The 22180-nt window shown below is 32.6% G+C and overlaps 1 protein-coding gene, 1 non-coding gene and 1 pseudogene across 2 annotated transcripts; 2 read left to right on the plus strand and 1 right to left on the minus strand.

Moving 5' to 3' along the window:
* The first annotated feature begins 8234 nt into the window (after positions 1-8234).
* Positions 8235-10413, plus strand: LOC120125490 (annotated as a pseudogene).
* A 4045-nt stretch (positions 10414-14458) lies between these two features.
* Positions 14459-16359, plus strand: LOC120125224 (protein NUCLEAR FUSION DEFECTIVE 6, mitochondrial-like). Its single transcript, XM_039143706.1, has 3 exons — positions 14459-14680; positions 14767-14885; positions 16155-16359. The coding sequence occupies exons 1-3, from the start codon at positions 14511-14513 to the stop codon at positions 16172-16174; spliced, it is 309 nt and encodes a 102-aa protein (XP_038999637.1). The 5' UTR covers positions 14459-14510; the 3' UTR covers positions 16175-16359.
* A 521-nt stretch (positions 16360-16880) lies between these two features.
* On the minus strand, positions 16881-16961 carry TRNAL-AAG. The gene has a single exon. It is a non-coding gene; the product is annotated as a tRNA-Leu (tRNA).
* Positions 16962-22180: the final 5219 nt, after the last annotated feature.

The raw sequence follows: 22180 nt of genomic DNA on the forward strand, positions 1-22180 counted from the left end.
ATCTTCGGAGATGGGGACGGATTTCGCCGTAGAGAGTGAGAGATGGAGATGTGACTGAGTGTTGTGTTTTTTGGTTTGAGGTTATGAGTTGCGATTACTGTGGACGGTTCAGTTTCCGATTTATTAAGAAAAAATTCGTGTTTGGAATTTGAAAAAAAAAATACGCGTTAATACGAATGGCGCTATGTAAATCGCGTTGCGAAAGTCAGAATCGCGTTGCGAAAGTCAGTATCTCGTTGCGATTTTGTATTATCGCATTGCGATAGTAAGTATCGCATTGCGATAGTCAGTATCGCATTGCGATTTTCCCAATTCGCGTTGCGATTTACTTATTCGCATTGCGAATTGGGAAAATCGCAACGACATTGTATACCATCGCAACGCGATTTCCAACTATCGCAACGCGAAATGCAACACGAATTTGCGATAATGGAGATCGCGTTGCGATTTAGCGATCGCATTGCGATTTTGTTGGTCATTTTGGCAAATCCGGAAAAAGTTGATTAAAATCGTATATTATATGTAATTTTTGGTCACTGAGGTTATTTTCTCTTTAAATTATAGTCATTGCTTTAAATTAGTCTTTAAATCTTTTAATATTTTTGTTTTATTCTTAAATTATGATCCTAGTTTGAAATTAGTTTTTGAATTTTTATTCGCTCTATTTATATCCCCAAATTAAAACTCTTATTTTAAACTATTCACAAACTAAGCAGTTAAAAATTGTTAAATGTCAGAAAACACAGATATATATTATGTAGTAACATGATGTAACATAAAACGATAATTATTTGACAGTTTGGTGATGAAATTAAATATTTAAAAGTTTATAGACTATTTTAGAATGGAAATTTCTGTTTGGAGATTAATTTGAAATGTTTCAAATTAGAAGAGTCAAAATTTGAGGATGAAATTTAAAATTAAATCATAATTTATGGATATATAATGCAATTAGCACAGTTAGATTAATCACTTTGATGCTTTTACTAAAAAGTCTGTGAGGCCACAGTTGGCATTTGTTGCACCACATAGTGATTAATACCACCTTAATTAAATTTAAGAGTGAATTGCATCATATGTCCTTAAAGTACGACTCTCATTTTAAATTGGTTCATAAATTTTTAAATGTTTTAATTTTATCCTTAAACAATGTCTATTATTTTAAACTAGTCCTCAAACTTTTGAACATTTCAATTTCATTCCCTAACTGTGACCTTCATTCTAAATTGGTCCTCAAACTTTTTAACATTCCAAATTTATCCCAAACTATACATATATACTAATCACATCTCTTGTTAATAAAATCGTTAGGCAAGTTATATATTATATGTTTGAAAAATCAAAATTTAGGTTAAACTATGGTTGAAACTAATTACATAGTTGGATGGATTTGAGGATGAAATTGGAATATTCAAAAGTTTGGGTACTAATTTAGAAAGAGGGTCATAGTTTAGGATGAAATTAAAATGTCAAAAAGTTTAAGAACTAATTTAGAATGAGAGTCATAGTTTGGGGATGAAATTATAATATTTAAAAGTTTAAGGATCAATTTAAAATGAGAATTATAGTTTGGGGGCATATGATGCAATTATTTCAAAATTTAATATTTCCTTTTCAAATATGATATTGATTAATATTTTAATTAGTTTCAAATCAAAACTATCATAGTATAAAATAAGAGCTTCGCTGATGAAAGTCTTAAAGACAGTTAATATATAGTAAGTTATTACTTCGATTGAAATCGTTTATCCTAATTAATATAAAGTATTTTAGATTTATATTTTGTTTACCGATTACTACATTCCTAAACTAATATCGTTTTAGTAATTTACCAATAGGCTTACCATCAAAATAAAATAAGTGTCCAAATTATACCTCAATTCTCGAATGCGTGTCTAAACTAATTTTTGACACATTCAAGTGTCTAATGTTACAAACGTTATATTTTAGGTGTTCGAGCCTTCAACAATGTTAATTTTCCCGTTAAGTGAAACATGATACAATCTGGTTATTTTTAAATTTATTAAAAAATAGTATTATTTTTATAAATTATTTTTATAAAAACACTATAATTTCTCTTAAATTATAAAAAGTCTCAAAATACCTAAAATCCTCAAATTCTATCCTTAACCCACAATTGCTCCTTTTCCGTCCACGGCCATTATCTTCGACGTAGTTCTTACCAACTTCCTAGTCATATGTGGTCGTAGTTGCCATCAATTGGCCATCGAGATCGTGATTTTCATCTTAGGATTCGTGGGGTATTAAACGTCGATTCGCCGTTGATCGAATGTCTATCGATCACGATTTCATGGGAGTTTTGGTCGCTATGGGAAGATAAGATCGGGTGGAGTTTCATCGACATCAAAGGAGGATGATTGGTGTGGGTTTAAGGGTTGAAATGAATGTTTTAAAAGTTTTGGGGTTATTTCAAAATGTTTATGTTTTTCTTTTAAAAATACATAATTTTATTTTTTTAATTTTAAATAAAGATTTTAAAATTACTAGATTGGACACATGTCACTTAGCAGGGGAAATTAACATTGTTGACGACTCGAACACGTAAAATGATAATTTGTAACGTTAGACACGTGGATGAGTCAAAAAATAGTTTAAACATCTATTCGAGAATTGAGGTATAGTTTGGACACTTATTTTGGTATTAAGCCAAACCAATAATAAATGTAGTTATAAAAAAAGTTTTTTCTGGAGAAATATTTTAAAAGACAAAATATTAATTTTTTTCTGTTACAAAAATTTTAGGTTAGGGGCAACTCTTCCAGTCCAGGGTCAGAATATACTTAAGACCCAATTATAATTTACATAGGAATTTACAGATTATCCACCAAGAGAGACTGTGATAAAATTCAAACTTGACCTTACAAACTCAACTTCCTGAATCTCAACTACTTATATCAACACACGTTAGCAAATATTAATCTTAAAAGATTAGAAAATAACTATTAAAAATTAGAAAATCGTTGACTACCTTTTAGAGTTTTTTAACCAGTTATTTTAATTAAAAATATTTAAATAAAAATTATGTATAGTGATATTTTTGTACTCAATTGAAAAAATCATTTTAACATTTAAATTTTGTTTCTTTTTTCAGACTTAATTTTTTTTTGGATAATTGAATTGGCGGGAATAAAAAGATAATGAATAAATATATGTTCATATTTTTAAACCGTTTCAATTTTTTTTACATTTTTTTTATTAATTTTAATGGTTTTTACATTTGTATTGTTTTCTTTTGTTTTTTATTAAGTTTGATGGTTAAAAAATGAAAAATTTAAAAAAGAAAATATATCATTAAACCTACCCTGCATGCAAATTATACAATATATAATATTTTGTATATTATAAGAATTTTGAAATATTTTTTTGAAAAAAGTATTGTCAATAAAAGCATGTGATAGTTCGATTCCTTGAATTTCTTAAATAGAAAATTCATAATATCCTTTTCCGCCAATTTAGTTGACTTTATAAGATATACTAATAATTATTATTGAATTATTCTAAATTAGGATTAAAATTGATAAATTATATAAAGAATAATGTATTATTGTATTAGATCGTAAACCCAAAGAAAAAGATCTTGTCATTATTTAGTATGATATTTAAGGATGGAATAAATTATTTGTGAATAATTTTCTAATTGATAATATATTTATTAATAAACAACAACAACAATAAAATCATATTCCCATATGCAATGCGGTAAGGGGAGGTAGAGTAGTAGGCTACCCCCAACGTCAGGTTGAGAGCAGTTTTCGTGGAAAGACCTCCGGCAGTTAAAAAAATTAAAAATAAACACAAAATACAATGCATGTATAAATAAATAGATAAATACATAGTTAAAGAGTCTTCATATGTGCGTGTGTAATGGGAAGTAATCCCTGCGTAAAAATCCATGCATATAGACAGAAACGTAAGTCTCGGCTAAATTTAAAAAGAGGAAACATGAAGAGAAGGATACACAGAAGTCAACGTTAGCAAACTACGAGAGAGAATAAAGTCAAAAGGGTTAAAAACTAAACTAAGGCAACACTACTCCCTACCCTAGTTTTAATCCTTCATAAATTCCAATGACAAAAACGTATAAAAAGTAGAGGTAATGGAAAATACTACAAAGGCAATTAAAAAGAAGACATAGATGCTACACCCTATGGTCGTGACCCACACTACTCGGCTACCCTGGTCTTAATTCTCAATATTTTCCTATCAGAGGTCATGTCCTCGGTAAGGGCTAAATCCTTCAAATCAGATCTCAAGCAGTCTACCCACTTCCTCCTTGGTCGACTCTCCTCTGGTACAGTCGGCTGTAATCGACTCTACCCTCCTGACCGCATCTGACTGTTGTCGCCTAAGGACATTCCCAAACCATCGTAGTCTTTCCTCCCTCAATTTTTCGGATACAGACACCACCCCCAATGACATCCTAATTGCAGAGTTCGGTGTCATGTCCCACAGAGTCCTACCACATATCCATTGAAGCATTCTCATTTCAGCGGCCTCCATACTCCTTACGTGGTCCTTCTTGATTGCCCAACATTCTTGTAACACCCCAACCCGTATCCGACCCGAATCCGAGTCCGAGGTGTCACATTGACTTTTCAAAACATTTACTTGTATAATATAGTGAGTAATTTAAATTTTTTATACATATTAACTTATTTAAACATTTACAGAACTATTCAGAGCTTATACAATATATTCTTTTGAATACATGCCAACTAGAACTTCATATATTAAAATACATATTATTCACCTTTCTTCTAATCTGACCTTTGGTAAGGAAACTGACATGTCTTGCTCCATATTGCTCTTTACTCTTCTCACTTTTGTAACCTACGTGTGAAACAATCACACGCTAAGTCTATGACTTAGTGAGGCATTAATGTATAAAAGTAACTCTAACTACTCAAACATGCATGTACATATCATCTCATGCTATCATACACAATAATATAATTTCCCATATAATCAACTGTACACATATACCCATTATTCATCATTTCCATCGTTAATCTTATTCTATAATCCGTATTATTATCATTTATATCCTTTAATCATACCTTTTTATACCTATCTTTTTATCAACATATGACTCCTTCAAATCATATACACATCATCATATCAATCATATAATACAATTCATATCACCAAGAATCACACATAGCATCCCATAATCTTTATAATCCATTTTTCATAACATATCACTCCTACACATATCACGTACAATATATTTATATTATTGCTTTATTAGCCCATGTATACTTTTGAGAACTGTAGATACGTGAGTCTATTGAGGTTGTGCACCACTATGCTGTCACCACAGCTCGTATAAATGTCCCGAAGGACCTAACCAGAGGTCATAGAGATCATCGATAACTATCCAGAGGTCATAAATATCCTCAGTAAATGTCCATAGGTCCCGAAGAACCTAGGTAAACTATCCATATATTCCTTAGAACATAGGTAAACCCTCGACTCTTGGCATGCCAACTATACCTCTAGTTCTCAATACACATAACATGGGCATTTTCACTTATACACTTTCATTGCTCTTATGATCACATATTACTTTTCTTCTGGCACATATCACATGTGCATATAGTCATATAGTTTACTTTCATGTAATTCATGTCATTTTTCATATAAACATATGATTCACTTTCACGTATCACAAATACTTTCTCTTTCATATAACTCATGTCTTGTGATCATGTAAACACGTATCACATAAAATAACATGTCAAACCTATCATTCCACTGATATAATATTCTCATATATTCATGTAGTTCAGTATCACATATCATATGAATCATATAAATCATGTCACATATACTCATGCATACATAGAATTCACAAATCAAATAACATTTTACGAGTTACTTATTATCATAGTAACTCTTTCACTGGCTCATCGTAAGCCAATGCTTATTCTATAACATAAGTACAATGAAATTGCACTCACCTTGGCCTTACTAAGTTCCAATCCACTTTTATGATTTCCTCTCTTTCGATCGAATCTTAACTTGATACTCTTTCCGGAACTTGTTCATGTTCGATATCTACATAATCATACATTAATACATATCAATATCCCATTGATATACTCTAATCTATCATTTCTTAGACCAAAAGAAATGTCTATTTCAATTTCCCCTTGAAGTGCATCGATGCATTAATTGCATTCGATGTTTCCATTTTTAAGAGGTGCATCGATGCATTTCTTGTGCATCGATACACACTGAACAATTTATGGAGATTTACCCTTGATGCATCGGTGCACATTGAATGTGTATCGATGCACATAGCCCATAATTCATTTTTAAGCCTGAAAATCTACTCAAATCAACTCATCTTTCATCCCCTTTCATGTTCTCAACTCATATACACATGCTTAAACCAATTTATATCCATGTAAACCATCTTTAACTTCAAAATTCTATTCCTCATATGTAACTCAAGAATTAAACCAACTTTGCAATATGTTTTAATTCCAACTCTATGGCTTCTAACTTCTTAATTAGACCCTTGACAAGTCAAATTTAACTTCCAACTCTAGTTATGAACTCTATTTCAAGATTTCACCTAAGAACCTCAAATCTTTAATCCCTCCTAACTCTATCATACTTTGATTTTAAGATAACTTAAGCTTTCCTTAAGCTTAGTTATCATCTAATAATCATAAACCAACTTTTATTTCAACAAATAATCAACTAACCACAAAACTCACCTTTGTCATGGTGACTCACAACTAAAGAAAAAGAAGAGAACTCTGGAAGTTTATTTTGTCTTCTTTTCTCTTCCACGTGGGCTTCCTTATCTAATAAAGGAAAATAAAAATCTTCCATATCAAATGACTATTTTACCCTTTACTTCATTCAATAATTACTAAATAACTTTCATCATATTTCCAATAAATTATTGAACTATTCAATTTATCCCACTTTAATCACTAATTTCTGAAACTTTACAATTTGGTCACTAACCCGGTATTTAGGATGTTACAATTCTGATTCATACAACAGCGCTGATCTTATTGTCATTCTATAAAATTTTCCCTTAAGTTTTAGCGGCACCTTCTTGTCACATAAAACTCCAGTAGTAGCCCTCCACTTTAGTCATCCCGCCTTTATACGGTGTGTAACGTCATCATCTACATCCCCATCTTTATGTATCATAGACCCTAGTTACTTGAAACAATCCTTTGAGGGGAGATCGTGTCCTTCGATACATACTTCTGCATCTTCATCGTTTTGGTTCCCACTGAAGTTTGAACATACATACTCTATCTTTTCAATATTGATCCTTAGACCTTTTTCTTCCAAAGAATTCTTCCAGGTAGCCAGTCTACTATTCAGCTCATTTTTTGTTTCATCAACTAGGATAATTTCGTCAGCGAAAAGCATACACCATGGAACATCGTATGGTGTCGCGTAATAGATGTCGTCCATAATCAAGGCGGAGATGTAAGGGCTAAGAGCCGACCCTTGGTGGAGTCCGATTTCCACCGGGAAAGCCTCGATGTCACCAACTGTAGTCCTGACGTATGTAATAGATCTACAGTACATATCACGAATCGCCCGGATATAAGCAGTTGGGATCCGTCTCGTTTTCAAGGTCTTCCAGATCGTATCGCGGGGTACATTATCATACGTCTTCTCAAAGTCAATGAACGCCATGTGAAGATCTCTATTTTTTCCCTATATTTCTCCATAAGCCGTCGAAGTATATGAATCGCCTTCGTAGTAGATCTGTCTGGCATAAAGCCAAATTGGTTTTCCGAAACCCTAGTAATCTGTCTCAACCTAGCCTCTATCACTCTTTCTCATAGCTTAATGGTATGACTGAGTAGTTTAATATTTCTGTAGTTACCACAACGTTGTGGATCTCCTTTATTCTTATAGATTGGTATCACCGTAGACTCTCTCCACTCCTCTGACATATTGACAGTCTCTAAAATAATATTAAAGATGTTGATCAACCGCTTAACTCCCTCTTCTCCTAGGGTCAACCACACAGTGATAAAAATTTGATCTGGACCACAGCTTTGTCATTTCTCATCTTTCTAAGGGTCATTTTGACTTCCTCAATCCCAATCCTACTTGTAAGTCATTCATAATTAAATGATATGTGTGTACTTTAACTTAACCTAAAAATAAAAGCAAATAAATAGTACTGGAACTCGGAGATTATAAGCGAATCCACCGTCGTGAATCCTCATCACTCTCTTCACTTCACTAAACCAAAGAATTTTCCTCCTTTCATTTTCTTTTTCCATTAGTTATCTTTCTTTCAACGCAACCAAACAAAACTCACATACTTTCTTTCTCTCGCTCTCAAAGACGCTGAAAAGAAAAACACTGAAAATGCTTAATCAATGGACTTTTCTCTTACTTTCCTTTCTCTCATCCTTCAGTGTAAGCAAATTTATTGTTTCCCTTTTTTGTATTTTTAAATTTATTTTTCTGGGCATTATGTTTATTTAGTTTTGTGTGTTGATTGAAACTTAGATTAAGACAGTTTTTTTTAATTGTAATTTTCGGACAATGCAGGTTGTGTTCGGCGGTGTCGGAGCTTCTTTGGTGTCGGAAAATCCATTTACTCCAAAGGCTTCCGTGATTCGTTACTGGAACAAAGAGATCCGCAGTGAAATACCCAAAAACCATTTTTTGCTTTCCAAGGTTTCACCGTTAACCGCCGTCGACTCGGCCGGATTTTCTAAACTCGCCGCCCAAAACAACCTCGCTTCCCGTCTCCCTTCCTTTTGTTCCGCCGCCAAACTCTTTTGCTTCTCCGATTTATCCCCGAGTTTGGAGAAGCACACCGGAGATGTAAAGTTCGCAGTCTACGCCATCAAGAATTTCACCAATTACGGAACGGACCGACTCTCTGGAGTCGACTCGTTCAAGAACTACTCGGAGGACAACAACGTCGTCGTCGATTCGTTCCGCCGATACAGTCGGGACTCGGCGGGCCACAAGGAAAAATTCTCCAATTACGCCAGTGAATCAAACGTCGTCGACCAGAGCTTCAACACCTACGCCGCCGCCGCCACCGGCGGTTCCGGAGAGTTTAACAACTACAACAAAGAAGTCAACAATCCCAATCTCCGTTTCAATTCGTACGCGGACGACTCCAACGGGCAAAGACAGACATTCACGCAGTACACCGAGAATGCCAACGCCGGGAACGGGCAGTCATTCACGAGTTACGGGAAAAACGGTAACAGTGCCCCCAACGACTTCAGTAGTTACGGGAAAGGAGCCAATGTGATAGGGTCAGGATTTTCTGGTTACGGGGAATCAGCCAATGGGGCGAATGACAGTTTCACTTCGTACGGATTCGACTCCAATGTTCCGCAAAATACTTTCAAGAGTTATGGAGACGGCGGCAATGCGGCGGTCAACAGTTTTTCAAGCTACCGCGATCAAGCTAATGTGGGTGACGATTCTTTCCAATCGTACGCCAAAAATTCCAATGGGGAGAGAGTCGATTTCTCAAACTACGGCCAATCGTTCAACGAAGGAACTGATAAATTCACCGGGTATGGCCAAGGAGCCGTCGGTCAATCCATTGGGTTCAAAATCTATGGAAGAAACAACACATTCAAGGATTATTCAAAAAAAGGTATTACTTTCAGTAGATACAACGAGAGTTCTTCTGAAACTGCTCAAGTTAAGGCCAGTGGCAGTGTCGTGAATAAATGGGTGGAGCCGGGCAAGTTCTTCCGGGAAAAGATGTTGAATCAAGGGACGGTGATGCCAATGCCGGACATCAAAGATAAAATGCCTGAAAGGTCGTTTTTGCCCCGGACCATTGTCTCAAAAATTCCATTTTCTTCCTCCAATATCGATGAATTGAAACAGATATTCCGGGCTGGGGATAACTCCACACTGGAAACCCTAATGCTCGACGCTTTAAAAGAGTGCGAGCGAGCACCGAGCCCGGCGAGACCAAGCGGTGCGTTGGGTCGGCGGAGGACATGATCGACTTCGCCACCTCGGTTCTGGGGCGGAACGTGGAGGTTCGTACTACGGAGAGCGTTAACGGGTCGAAGCAGAACATAAAGATCGGAACCGTGAGAGGAATCAACGGTGGGAAAGTAACGAAATCGGTTTCCTGTCACCAGAGTTTGTACCCGTATTTGCTTTACTACTGTCACTCGGTTCCCAAGGTCCGGGTCTATGTAGCGGATATTCTGGATCCGAATTCAAGGGAGAAGATCAATCACGGTGTGGCCATCTGTCATTTGGACACATCTAGTTGGAGTTCGAATCACGGGGCATTCTTGGCTCTGGGTTCGGGTCCGGGTCGGATCGAGGTTTGCCACTGGATTTTCGAGAATGATATGACTTGGACCATAGCTGATTCGTAAGTAAATTAACTTAAATTTGGTTGGAAAAAAAAACCTTTGGCTAAGATAACTTAGCCAATGATGAAATTATGAATTTGTCCATTTTGTTTTTTCCCCCTCCTTTAGTTTAAAATTATGGAATGCAATACAGAAATATGAATTATTTGTTCTTTTCCTCCTTTTTATGCTTTAAATATGTTAGTCGAAGATCACGGGATATGAGTGAATTTAATGAAGATTTGTAAAGCGTGTAAATGCATAATTCGTTTCCATTTCTGCAAATATGAACAATTCCTCCAAAGAAAAGGCAAAAGAGAGCCCATCAATCACTAAGAAATGCAGGTTTTTCACTCACTTGTGGTTGATAATTCATCCAACAGAAGTGAAAACCCGAAGGAACAATCAATCACAGCACCATTCAACCATCTTTCAAAAGTTTCCATAAACTTCAACACTCAATGTCAAGTGTTTGAATAAATGCCGCTGAGAGAATAGTGATCGTCGGCCTTGTAATTTTGATAAAATATGCTTCACAGTCTTATATAAATTAACATTTAATATTCCAATAGAATACTGATCCTAATAGCCAATCATTTAATTATGAAAAATATTATCAAATTACACAAATAACAAATTATATAAGTTATTACAATTTTTAAATAATTTGTCGTAATTTCTTGATTGCTTAATTATTCAAATATACCATCCAATCTCTTAATAAATAATTAGAAAAAGTATAATAAGTTTTCTTTTTACTTATTATAATGTCCCCACCCAAGAACTAGTCCATGGCTTCGTTGACTTCTCTACTCTGTCATCGTAATTCTCCAAATTTAATACGAGCGGGGCCATTTGGATGGTACAACATACATAAATAAGATGGTATTGGAAACATAATCCAAAGTATGTGATGTTAGGGTTTATTTTTGGGTTTTATTACATATATATATATATAATCGGACCAATACCTCCCAAACATATTTTTTAGAAAAATATCCTCTAAATTGTATACGTAGATACTAAACATGTTTAACGGACCTCAAGTTTTATTTAGGCGTGAGACCCATCAATTTTAAGATAAAGTAATTTTTTTATAAGGTAACAAATCAGTGTATGATACTTGTTTTTCGTAAAACATGAGGTATGATATCAATTTTTACATAACGCGAAGTTATCATACGTGGACAATTTGAGTGTAATTTTCAAAGAAAAAAACTTGTTTAGGAGGTATTAATCTAATGGGTAAATTATACGCTTCCTCACTAAACTTTAAACATTGAACTTTTTTGGTTATTCGACCGTTAAATTTCTAACGCCGTTAAATTAAAATTAAAAAAATTAAAAGTACAATGAGTGAAATAAGAGAGAGAAAATAAAGTTCAGCGAGTAAACATGTGACATATTTTATTATTAAAATAAGCCACGTGAACACCTCGTTACTGAGAAAATGGTCGAGTGACAAAAAAAGTTTTCAATGTCTAAAGTTCAGTGAGCAAATTAAAATTACGGTGAGTGAAATAAGAGAAATAGTAAAGTTTAGTGAGTAAACATGTAATTTACCCTAATCTAATAAATAATTTTTTAGGGGGGTTTTATATAATAACGCCTTATTTTTGGGTATTCACCCTAATCAACTTGATTTTAATATGTAATCTGAACATAGATATCCACAGCAAGCATTAATGACACTCGCTCCAATTCTGTGTTCAAACCTACCCATCTGACAGATGTTACTATTGCATTGTGCAATAGTCAAATATAAGTCTAATAATGCATGAATCATACATTCATCGTTCATCCAAGTCAATACCAGAAATAAATAATTAAACCATGTTCATATTCTGCTATCTTTGGAACACCCATTCAAAGGATCAACGAATCATAATGTTATTTCACCGAATTAATCAATCGAATAATTATTATTTTAAATTCAATCAGTTGAATTATCGATTTTCGATAATAATAATAACTATAAATTTTACGTATGTTCAGTAAATAACATATATGATCTGGGGTTTGTTGAAATTGAAGTTTGAAACTGGGGTCATAAACCATTGAATAAATTTGATTCCTTAGGTTTGATGACCAGTCTGCATCATATAAATGATGCATGTATAAGATAGTTACATTCATGCTTTATTATAACCAATACATTCCCACCACGTTCCTCTCACATGTTCGTTTTCTCAATCATATATCTATGTTCTATGGACGTCTGATATAACTGCTTGCTCTGTGATATTGATAACTTGAATGAGACATATTTGTAGGAAAAAAGCATATAAATGGTTAATAAATTATATCGAAATACTTTCTTCATTGTTAAAGTTTTAGAAGTTATACATTATTTCATTGAATTTATGGACCTGCTATAAAGTATCATTATACACTATAAAAATAGTGATTTTGATAAATTTGAGGATCATTTTGATTTATATTCCTTTCTTGGAGCATTGTAGTCCTCAATGTTTCATTTTAAGATAAAATGATCTCTGGTTGGATGAAAACATTTAGTTGACTAACAGTTAACGCTTGTCGTTGATGTGAAAAATCATATGTATCCAAAGTGATGGCATGTCATATGACACGTGATCATAAATGATGATTTGACATATGTCATATATATATATATATATATAAGTGATGACCTAATACTTGTCACGTCATCACTCTAGACACACATTACTTACCACCTCAGCCACAATTATTATTATTATTATTATTTGAAAGCAGCCACCAACATTAGTCATTAGTTAACTAATAATTTTCATTCAACCAAAGGGTATTTTATCTTAAAATGAAACATAGAGGGTCAAAATGCTTTAAAAAGAATTAAGGACTAAAGTGACTATTTTGTAAAATGTTAAATGTGGATTTTGGCATTATACCTTGTAATAATTTAATAAAGTTTAATGATCATTTTGTAATTGTTTGAGAAATTTAATAACTATTTTGTAATTTCTAAGAGTTTAGTAGCTAAAAGGATTATTTTAACATATGATTTTGTGTTTATTTATGTACTTTATCCTTTTTATATGATTGAGACTTGGACACGTGATTGAGAATAATACCACATGTAGAGGATGATATTAAAAAGATTTAAAAAATAATTTTTATATTATAATATAACAGAAAAAATATAAATTTAGTGTATGTTTATTTTTTGTAATTGATTTTTCGAAAAACATTTTACTCATTTTTCAGTGTTTGATTGGCGGAAAACAGACGATCAATGTAATTCATTTTTCTGGTCAATTGAATTTCTTTTGTATTTTCTGAAAAATAACTTACGATCTAATTTTCCGTAAGCCATTTTATGAACTTTTCACTTCAAAATATAAACACTCAAAACATTATTATTTTTTATATGTAATATTAATACATTATTAATATATTATTTTTAATAAAAATAAAAATAATTAAATTATATTTATTGATAATTTTAACAATATAATATAATATTTTATTTTTATAATTATATTATTATAATATATAATATAATATTTTTATTTTAATAATAAATTATTAGTAAAATTAATATTATTTATTAATTTTATAAAAATAATATTATTGAATTGTTGAATATTTAATATATACTCTTTAAAATATAATATAGTATTTTATTTTAATATTATAATTTTTAATATTTTAATAAATAATTAATATAATTAAAAATATATTTTTCTCATTTTAATAAATATTTAATATAGTTTATAATAATTTTATTTTAATAAAATATAATAATCATAATATTTTAATTTATAAAATTGTAGATATAATATTTTAATAATAATATTGATATAAATAATATTAAATAATTATTTTAATATTTTATAAATAAATTATTTATTGTATTTGATGTTTACCATAATGAATTTTTTTAAAAATTACTAACTAGTGGAAACGAATTACACAACATCATCCAAATACGTAAAATGATTTCCAGAAATTATTTTTTTAGAAAATATAATTTATTTTACAAAATTTATTTTTCGAAATCTATTATTCATGCAATAAACATACCATAATATTTTCAATCAAATATTTACTTGTAAATAATTTTTAAAAGTATATGGAGTACTAAAACAAAGAAGAAATCTGTGGTTTAGGCTTCAGGGTTTTTGGGAACCCAAAGGGAACATGGCGGCTACTTGTGGAAGAAGAACCCTAGGATTCTCGTGCGCTTCGGCCAAGACCATATTTACCCATTTACCGTCCTCAAGACCTGCAAACAATAGCCTTGCTGGCCTTTTCTCTCCTACCAAAATCTCTGCTCCTCGATTCTCTCTCCGCAATCTCACTTCTTCCAGGTTTTGCCTCATTTTCCATGCTACTGCTTCATTTCTTTGTGTTCTAAGTTCTTAATAAGTGTTTGCTCGACGTTTCTGTTTTATAGGCTTCCAGTGGAATTGGGTGGTGCAGTAAGTTTGATCCCATTGCACAGTGCTACGGCTTCCGCTTTGTTCACTTCGTTGCTGTCTTTGCATAATCAAAGCTGGGGGTGTTTGTCAGAAGGTAATTTCTGCTTGATGCCGCCCCCTTTTGTTTGTATATTCTTCTTTAGCTTATTGTAATGCTTTGGGTTGCATTATAGCAATGTATTATTGTCTGGAATTTCCATTCATTGCTGCATTGTTTGCGTCTTTCTCTTTTTGTGGGGTGAGAATGTGCTCGTGTTTTAAGATAGTTTGTCCTTTGGTGGGTAAATAGAATGGTGGATAAATAGCACGGGAAGGTATTTGGTTTTATAGGTACAATGGAACTAGAAGCTATGTGGGTTGATCGATATAATGAACATCATCATGCGCAGCCTCTTCTTGTTTTCCATTCTTTGGTAGAGAGTATTCAATTGTTGGACAAAGTATGTTTCATGTTTGTTTGTGAAATTATGGCTGGATTGGGGGATGGTGAAATTCGTGGCTCAGGGGCCCTGTTCTCGCCCTGTTCTCGATAAAACTTTATATGTTTCTTTATCCTGGTAAATTATTAGAGTGGGAAACTTATAAGGATAAAAGAGCATAGTTGTTGGGGTCGGAGAAATGTCAATGAATCTTGCTGCCTTATTTTCAGCTAGTTACTTTGAATGTTTTCCAAAGTTTATTTGGTTTAAGATCCATTTATTCCCAGATTGTTTTATATCTAATGAAGCTGAAACCACTAACCCTATACCTATTTTATGGTTCACGTGTAAGCTATTTGAGCTCAACCTTTGATTATAAAATTATTGTGAAACGATTCCTGTTTGGTGTTTGGAAGTTCACTTTGATTCATCCAATATAATGGTTGTCACTAGCGTTCTATGCTGCTGTCAACCATTTTAGTAGGAAAGAAACTTCACTGTTGTCTTTTTTGTGCTACACAAGCTTATACCTTTTTCTCTTAGATTTCTTGTATCTCCTTAGGAAGTCTTCTAGGGTAAATGTTCATTAACATCGTGGTGCTACAACACTTTGTTTTGAAATTATGTCGATGCCATGCCATATTTAAGCTCTTCCAGATTCATATTTATGCAAATTTTTTGTCTAAATAATTCCTTTACTTGCCTCAGGTTTGCAATATAGGGTTTTGCTGCACAGCATTTTTAGTACCTATAGAATTGAAAATAATTTGGTTATTAACCTCGATAAACCATGCATGCAAGAGACGTCGTTATTGGTTTTAATGATGAGCATTTCATTTTGAAGTGTATCTGCCATTAGTTTCCATAATAAGCTTATAGCATGGCAGCTTGAGTGATGTGGTTCTTGGGGTCTAAGTTACTGATCGATATGCTCACTGTGACAGGATTTGCAACTCCTCTATAGCATTGGTTACAGTGTTGCTTGGACCTTCATTCTGTGCTTGTTTCAAATCAAAGATAATATTAAACCCTGAAAAGGAAAGTTTGTTGTCTCGCCACAGTGTTGTGTAATAAGATTTTTTGTTCACCCGATGTTTCTTGCATGTCCTAAGAAATTCGTGTTTTGATAGAGATTTATTGAGATATATGGGTTTCAATCATGAGATTGGACTTGGAACCAAATTTCATTAAAATGTTGCGATGGCATTATAACGTGCAGTCGTTCAATCCATACAACTTCTGAGTTTGCTAAGCTTTTATACTTTGCTTTCGACGTTGAAGCAATGAGAAGTTCCTTTGAGATAAATTAGAATCCACATTACTGCTTTCCAATGTGTATCAAAGAGGTTCATTTATAAATTGACTAACCTTATTTACACAATATTTCATACCTAATCACATGTTTTGACTGACAATAACTAAATTAATTTTCCCCAATTTTAAACTAAAAGCTCACATACTTTAATCAGCAATATTAAAATAAACAAATCCTTTCCAATTTTTATCTAGAAAACACTTATTTGGTGTCAAATTTAATAATTTACCTTGAAAATGTAATACCTCTCACTTAATAAAAGATCTAATGATTTCAAATTTGGGCCCAAAAATGAAAGGAAGAGCAGATCGTGACTCAAATTCACTTGGGCCGATTAAACCCGGATAAAGAATAATGTTGAGAGTGGGATTTGAACCCACGCCCTTTCGGACCAGACCCTTAATCTGGCGCCTAAGACCAACTCGGCCATCTCAACATATATTGTAGACTTCCCCTTTCTATTTAATATCTTTAATTCCATCAACTAGCTGCCAACAATCCGTCTATTGGAATTGAAATGCAAGTCCAAGAATTCGTGAATGTTCCATATGACCATGACTAGGGATGGCAAACCGGCGGGTCGGGTGTGGATATCTCCTCCCTCATCTCTATACCCATCTAATATTTTTCAATCCACCACCCGTCCACCACTCATGATGGGTACAAATTTTCAAATTTACACTCGTCCACGCGGGTACATTTTCAAATCCATCCCCACACCCACTACCCACTAGCGACATACCCATCTAGACCCGTCTGACATCAAACTAATGGGATGTTGGAGTTGGTTCCCAGACAGTTCGTGATGGGGTAGCAATGCATGCTTCAATTTGTTAGAGGAGTGGCTCTACGAATGTTATGGAGTTAGATTATAGGGAGCATGTAGTCGCAGAGCTCGATTGTTGAGTTGCTTTCGATGTTAATGCTCATAGTGCGCCTAATATGGGTTTTGAGGGGTTAAAGAACATGGAAACTGTTGCTTTTGATGTTAATACATATAGTACGGCTAATTTGTGTTTGGATGGGCAGCATGGGCTAAAGAACATGGAAAGTGACGTGGTTAGTGGGATTATGAGTTTAATCAAAGAGCCGAATATTTCCCTAATTAAAGACCAGATTAAAAACTAAATATCCTTAAATTTGGTTAAATTATATGTTATATATTATACAATATTAAAATTTATAAATTAGTCTCTAAAATTACACCTAAATTCATAATGGTCCAAAATTTAATATATATTTAGTTGGGCGGGCGGATGCGGGGCGGGTAATGTCTCAAACCCATTACCCGCCCACCACTCACGACGGGTACCACTTTATAAATCCACACTCGTCCACTACCTGCTAAAATTATACCCATCCCCTCTCCAATTGGAGCGGATGCAGTGCGGAATCTATAAAACTATACCTGTTTACCATCCTTAACCCTAACATTTTAGAAATCGAGTTAAATTATGTTGCCACGTAAGAGAAGATATAAATATATTTTTCAAGGATAGTTGAATTATTTAAATATCTTTTAATTTTTTTGGAGTATAATATGGATAACAATATTCTCGTATTAAAATTTTATCATAAACAAGGATGAGTTTATAGAAAGTCCATGATAGGGGTGTTCAAAAATATTTTATCTGGTTGATTTGACTCGTTATGGTTAAAAAAACATCGAGTACTTATAATAAAAATATCCAATTTTTTAGGTCGGATACTTGGTTTACTATTTTTTTGGTTTTTCAGTCGGGTTCGAGTCACAAAATATTACTTAATCGGGTATCTGGTTTATTATATTTTTTTATTTTATATTAAATTTTTTATTCATAATTCTCAAATTATTTCACTTTAATATTCTAAATTTTTAATTTTATAAATTTTACGATCATAACATTCTAAATTCTTAATTTCTTAAATTATTTTACATTAACATTCTAAATTATTTTTAAAAAATATTTATTTTAACTTCAAAACATTTGAAATTTAATTATATTTGTTTATCTTAATTTTTAATAAATTTCTTTTAATTATGTAATCTAAAATTTTAACTTTATGTGTGGATTATATATATTATATACCTTTAAGTTTTAAAATTTTAAAAATTTTATATGATTTTTTAGAAATAATATAATTAAAAAAATAAAAAATTATGAATAGGGCACCCGTGACCCGACAATACAGGTACCCATATTTTACGGGTACTCGAGTTTTATGGATACCCGGATGTAAGTGGTCGAGACACGAGCATATTTTTTGGTACTAAGCAATTCTGGGTATTCGGTATCTCGAATACCCAAAAATAAAAATATCCGATTTTAAACACCCTTAACAACATGTTGCTTAAAAATTTTAAATTATTTCACATTTTGATATTTTTTTTATTTTTATTAATAATATATTTTTATCTTTTACTAGCTTAAAATTTTACACTTCTGACATAAGATTATGTGTCCATTTACGATCATAAACGTATTATTGATTACCTCCAAAATGCATGGCTCCATGTCTAATAATGCTCTATGGATGATTGTTGAAAATCTATGATGCTCCTTAAGGCACGCTCGTTAAATCTACCTCAGAATACAAACGAAAAAAAACTGTTTTTGTTCAAGATATGTGATAGAGATACCATTCTTAATCGCTTCCAAATCACTTTAAATTTAGAATGATACATTTTCGGCACCAATAATATTAAAATTCAGTTCGAATCTTACCACCGCCATTCTTGATGGTCAATATATAAATTTTTATATAAATTCCAATTGAATCTTAGATATGTCATGCCCTAGATCGAGGAAACCACCCCTGACCTAAACTTTACTTAATTAAAAAAAACATAATAATATTAAAACTCATGCAGGAATCAAACCAGGGGCGGACCTCCCTTAGGGCCTAAAGGCCCCGACCCCTATAAAATTTTTTTGATCTAATATTATTTTAGTTAATGTAAAAAATAAGTATTTAAATTAAGAAATATAAGAATGTGTTAGAAATTTAATCAAGTAGGGGTGAACTAAAGAATGATAATCTGATACTACAACCGGTTGGTTTAGCGGGATGAGACACTAGATCTCTTAAGCAAGATCAAGGGTTCGAATCTTGGCTATTACGAATGGAGCAAACTGGGTTGGGAGAGTCACCCTTGCCTCTGCAGTACCTGATCCAAATTAGTCGACCGATAGATTGGAACTGGTGGTACACAAAACAAAGAATGATAATCCAATGTTCTCAATTTGTTAGTCTAAAACAATTTAGGTCATTATAAATGTAACTATTAGACAAATTAGACATTCTTTTATGAATTGTAAGTTTAAATACTTAATATGTTATTGTATTTTTCTTAAAAAGTTTAATATTTCGGTCCCTGTCTATATCTAATCCTGACTCCGCCCCTGAACCAAACGACTTCGATGGTAAATGAATTGTTATTATTCCTTAAGATCCCGAGTTAAAGCATCAAGAATACTAGAAGGGTACAACAAATATTTATTTAAAAATGTTTTTACCATGTTATTTTTAAAATAAAATTATTTATTTATTTATACTCAAAAAATAAATATGATAAGATTTCAATTATTATAAAAATAGTACGAATAATATTTAACTACCATTGAATTAAGATAGATTGTAAATGTCAATTTGTAAGTATGTGTTAATATCCCATAACAAATCATTTAAGTTTATTTTATAATAATAATTTGTATTTAGTGGTAATGCCTTCTTACTTACCCCCCCCCCCAATTTAAGTCTATAGCCTTATTGCACAAAAAACAAGGAATAATGTTGAGAGTGAGATTTGAACCCACGCCCTTTCGGACCAGAACCTTCGGCCATCTCAACGGGATGCATATATTTTCCATTTGTTGTTTTAATTATGTTTAATAGAATATATTCTTTAAGACCATGACATTGTAGAAATCGTGTGAAATTAAAGGGTGTAAATATGAACGAATAAAGCTACGTTTGTGTTCATTTATTTATTTATGAAGGTCTTAATGTTTAATTCATGTTTGTTTAAATTTTTAGTATCGTGTTCATGTTCATTTATTTATTTTTGAAGGTGTTCGTGTTTATTTGTTTATTTTTGCTGGTGTTCGTAAACATGTTTGTTTAATATTTGCGAACGTATTCGTTTAATATTTGTGAACGTGTTCGTTTATATATTCACGAATGTATTCATTTATCGTTCACGAATATATTCGTTTAAGGTTCATTTAGTGTTTATTTAATGTTTGTTTAGTGTTCATTTATATGTTCAATTTTTAGTTTTACCATTTCATTTGCAAGCTAAAGAAAAATGATAAAATTATGTTCTTAGTGCTTAAAATCCTTTAATTCACATTTTAATTTTCAAGTTTTACCATGTGATCAATTTAGTCCTTACTTTCACCAATATTAAAAATGTTAAAAAATAAAATAAAAATGAGAACAAGTTGAATGAACTTATTCATGAACATAAATGAATGAGTCAATAAACGAGTTTATAAACTATCTCATAAACAAGCTCATAAATGAGCTTGTTAATGAACATAAATGAATCAAACACATCTTTGTTCGTGTTCATTCATTTATTAAATAAACATAATTTTTTTTCATACTAATTTATTTAGCTTAACAAACGAACATTATACGAATTATTTATGAGCAGTTGACCAAACAATATGTTGATTTACACATAAAGGTATAAGCACAATTTTTTAGGGGAAATCAGTGACTCTTCTAAGTTTGATTGAAAGTAATTGTTTGCGGGGGCGGTTGGGCAATCATTGGATTATCATCCGTCATCTGTTCGCGAAAGGGTTTTGATAGTTCAACCTCCTACTATTTTTGAGGATGGGATTTCTGAGTGGAAGCATTCCTTGATTAGTCAATTTATTGGGTTGGCGCCTTATTTCAACTCTATACAGAGAACTGTTAATCTTAATGTTTTCTCGTTTTCAAATGATAGGGCTAGGAATTGGGCTTTGGAGAGTGGAGCATGGCATGTACAAAACAAGCCTTTGGTTTTGTTTTCTCGGAGCTCAGGCACCCTTCTAGCCTTTCTAAAATACCCTGGTGTATTTAGATGAGATCGGAGCTGCATCGAAAATGAACACCCACCAATTTACTACGTCGAGTCATGGAGCGTATACGCCTAGTCAGCAACTGAAGTGCCTTGGCACTGACCGGATATCCAACAGACTGCCGTGTTCTGCTAAAGAGACTTAGGTGTCCTGGCTATTTCTCGAGTGTCAAACAAGGCTAGTTTTATGCATTCCTAGTTATTATTGTTTCTAACTGTTCTGGTATTAATTATTGTTCTCACTTGTAGTTTTATATGCTAGTATAGTGTTGTTATTGGCCCCCTCAAGTCTTATCCCTTAAATATTGGATTATTTATCCAAATCTGTCTGTTGGTATCGATATTGACCACTTGAAAAAGGATGATAGGGAAAGGTAGTATCAATACCTCTGGCTGAGTATCGATACTCTAGTGTTGGGGTATCGATACTCTAGTGTTGGGGTATCGATATTGACCTGAGTATCAATACCAAAATTAGGTTCGATGTTTTGAAAAAAAATACCTCAGTATCGATACCCCTGCTGGGAGTATCGATACTCCCTTGAGTACCGATATCAAAAATGGTTACTAGAATCTAATTTGTGCCCCCGGTATCGATACCA

Source organism: Hibiscus syriacus, unplaced genomic scaffold (genome assembly GCF_006381635.1).
Source record: "Hibiscus syriacus cultivar Baekdansim isolate YM2019G1 unplaced genomic scaffold, ASM638163v2 tig00110430_pilon, whole genome shotgun sequence".
Lineage (NCBI taxonomy): Eukaryota > Viridiplantae > Streptophyta > Magnoliopsida > Malvales > Malvaceae > Hibiscus > Hibiscus syriacus.

Bases quoted from the DNA above. Each gene is read 5' to 3' on its own strand.
- LOC120125224 (XM_039143706.1), top strand. From the start codon at position 14,511: ATGGCGGCTACTTGTGGAAGAAGAACCCTAGGATTCTCGTGCGCTTCG. The intron at 14,681-14,766 runs GTTTTGCCTCAT...TCTGTTTTATAG, and splicing joins CGCAATCTCACTTCTTCCAG to GCTTCCAGTGGAATTGGGTG. The intron at 14,886-16,154 runs GTAATTTCTGCT...TCACTGTGACAG, and splicing joins CTGGGGGTGTTTGTCAGAAG to GATTTGCAACTCCTCTATAG.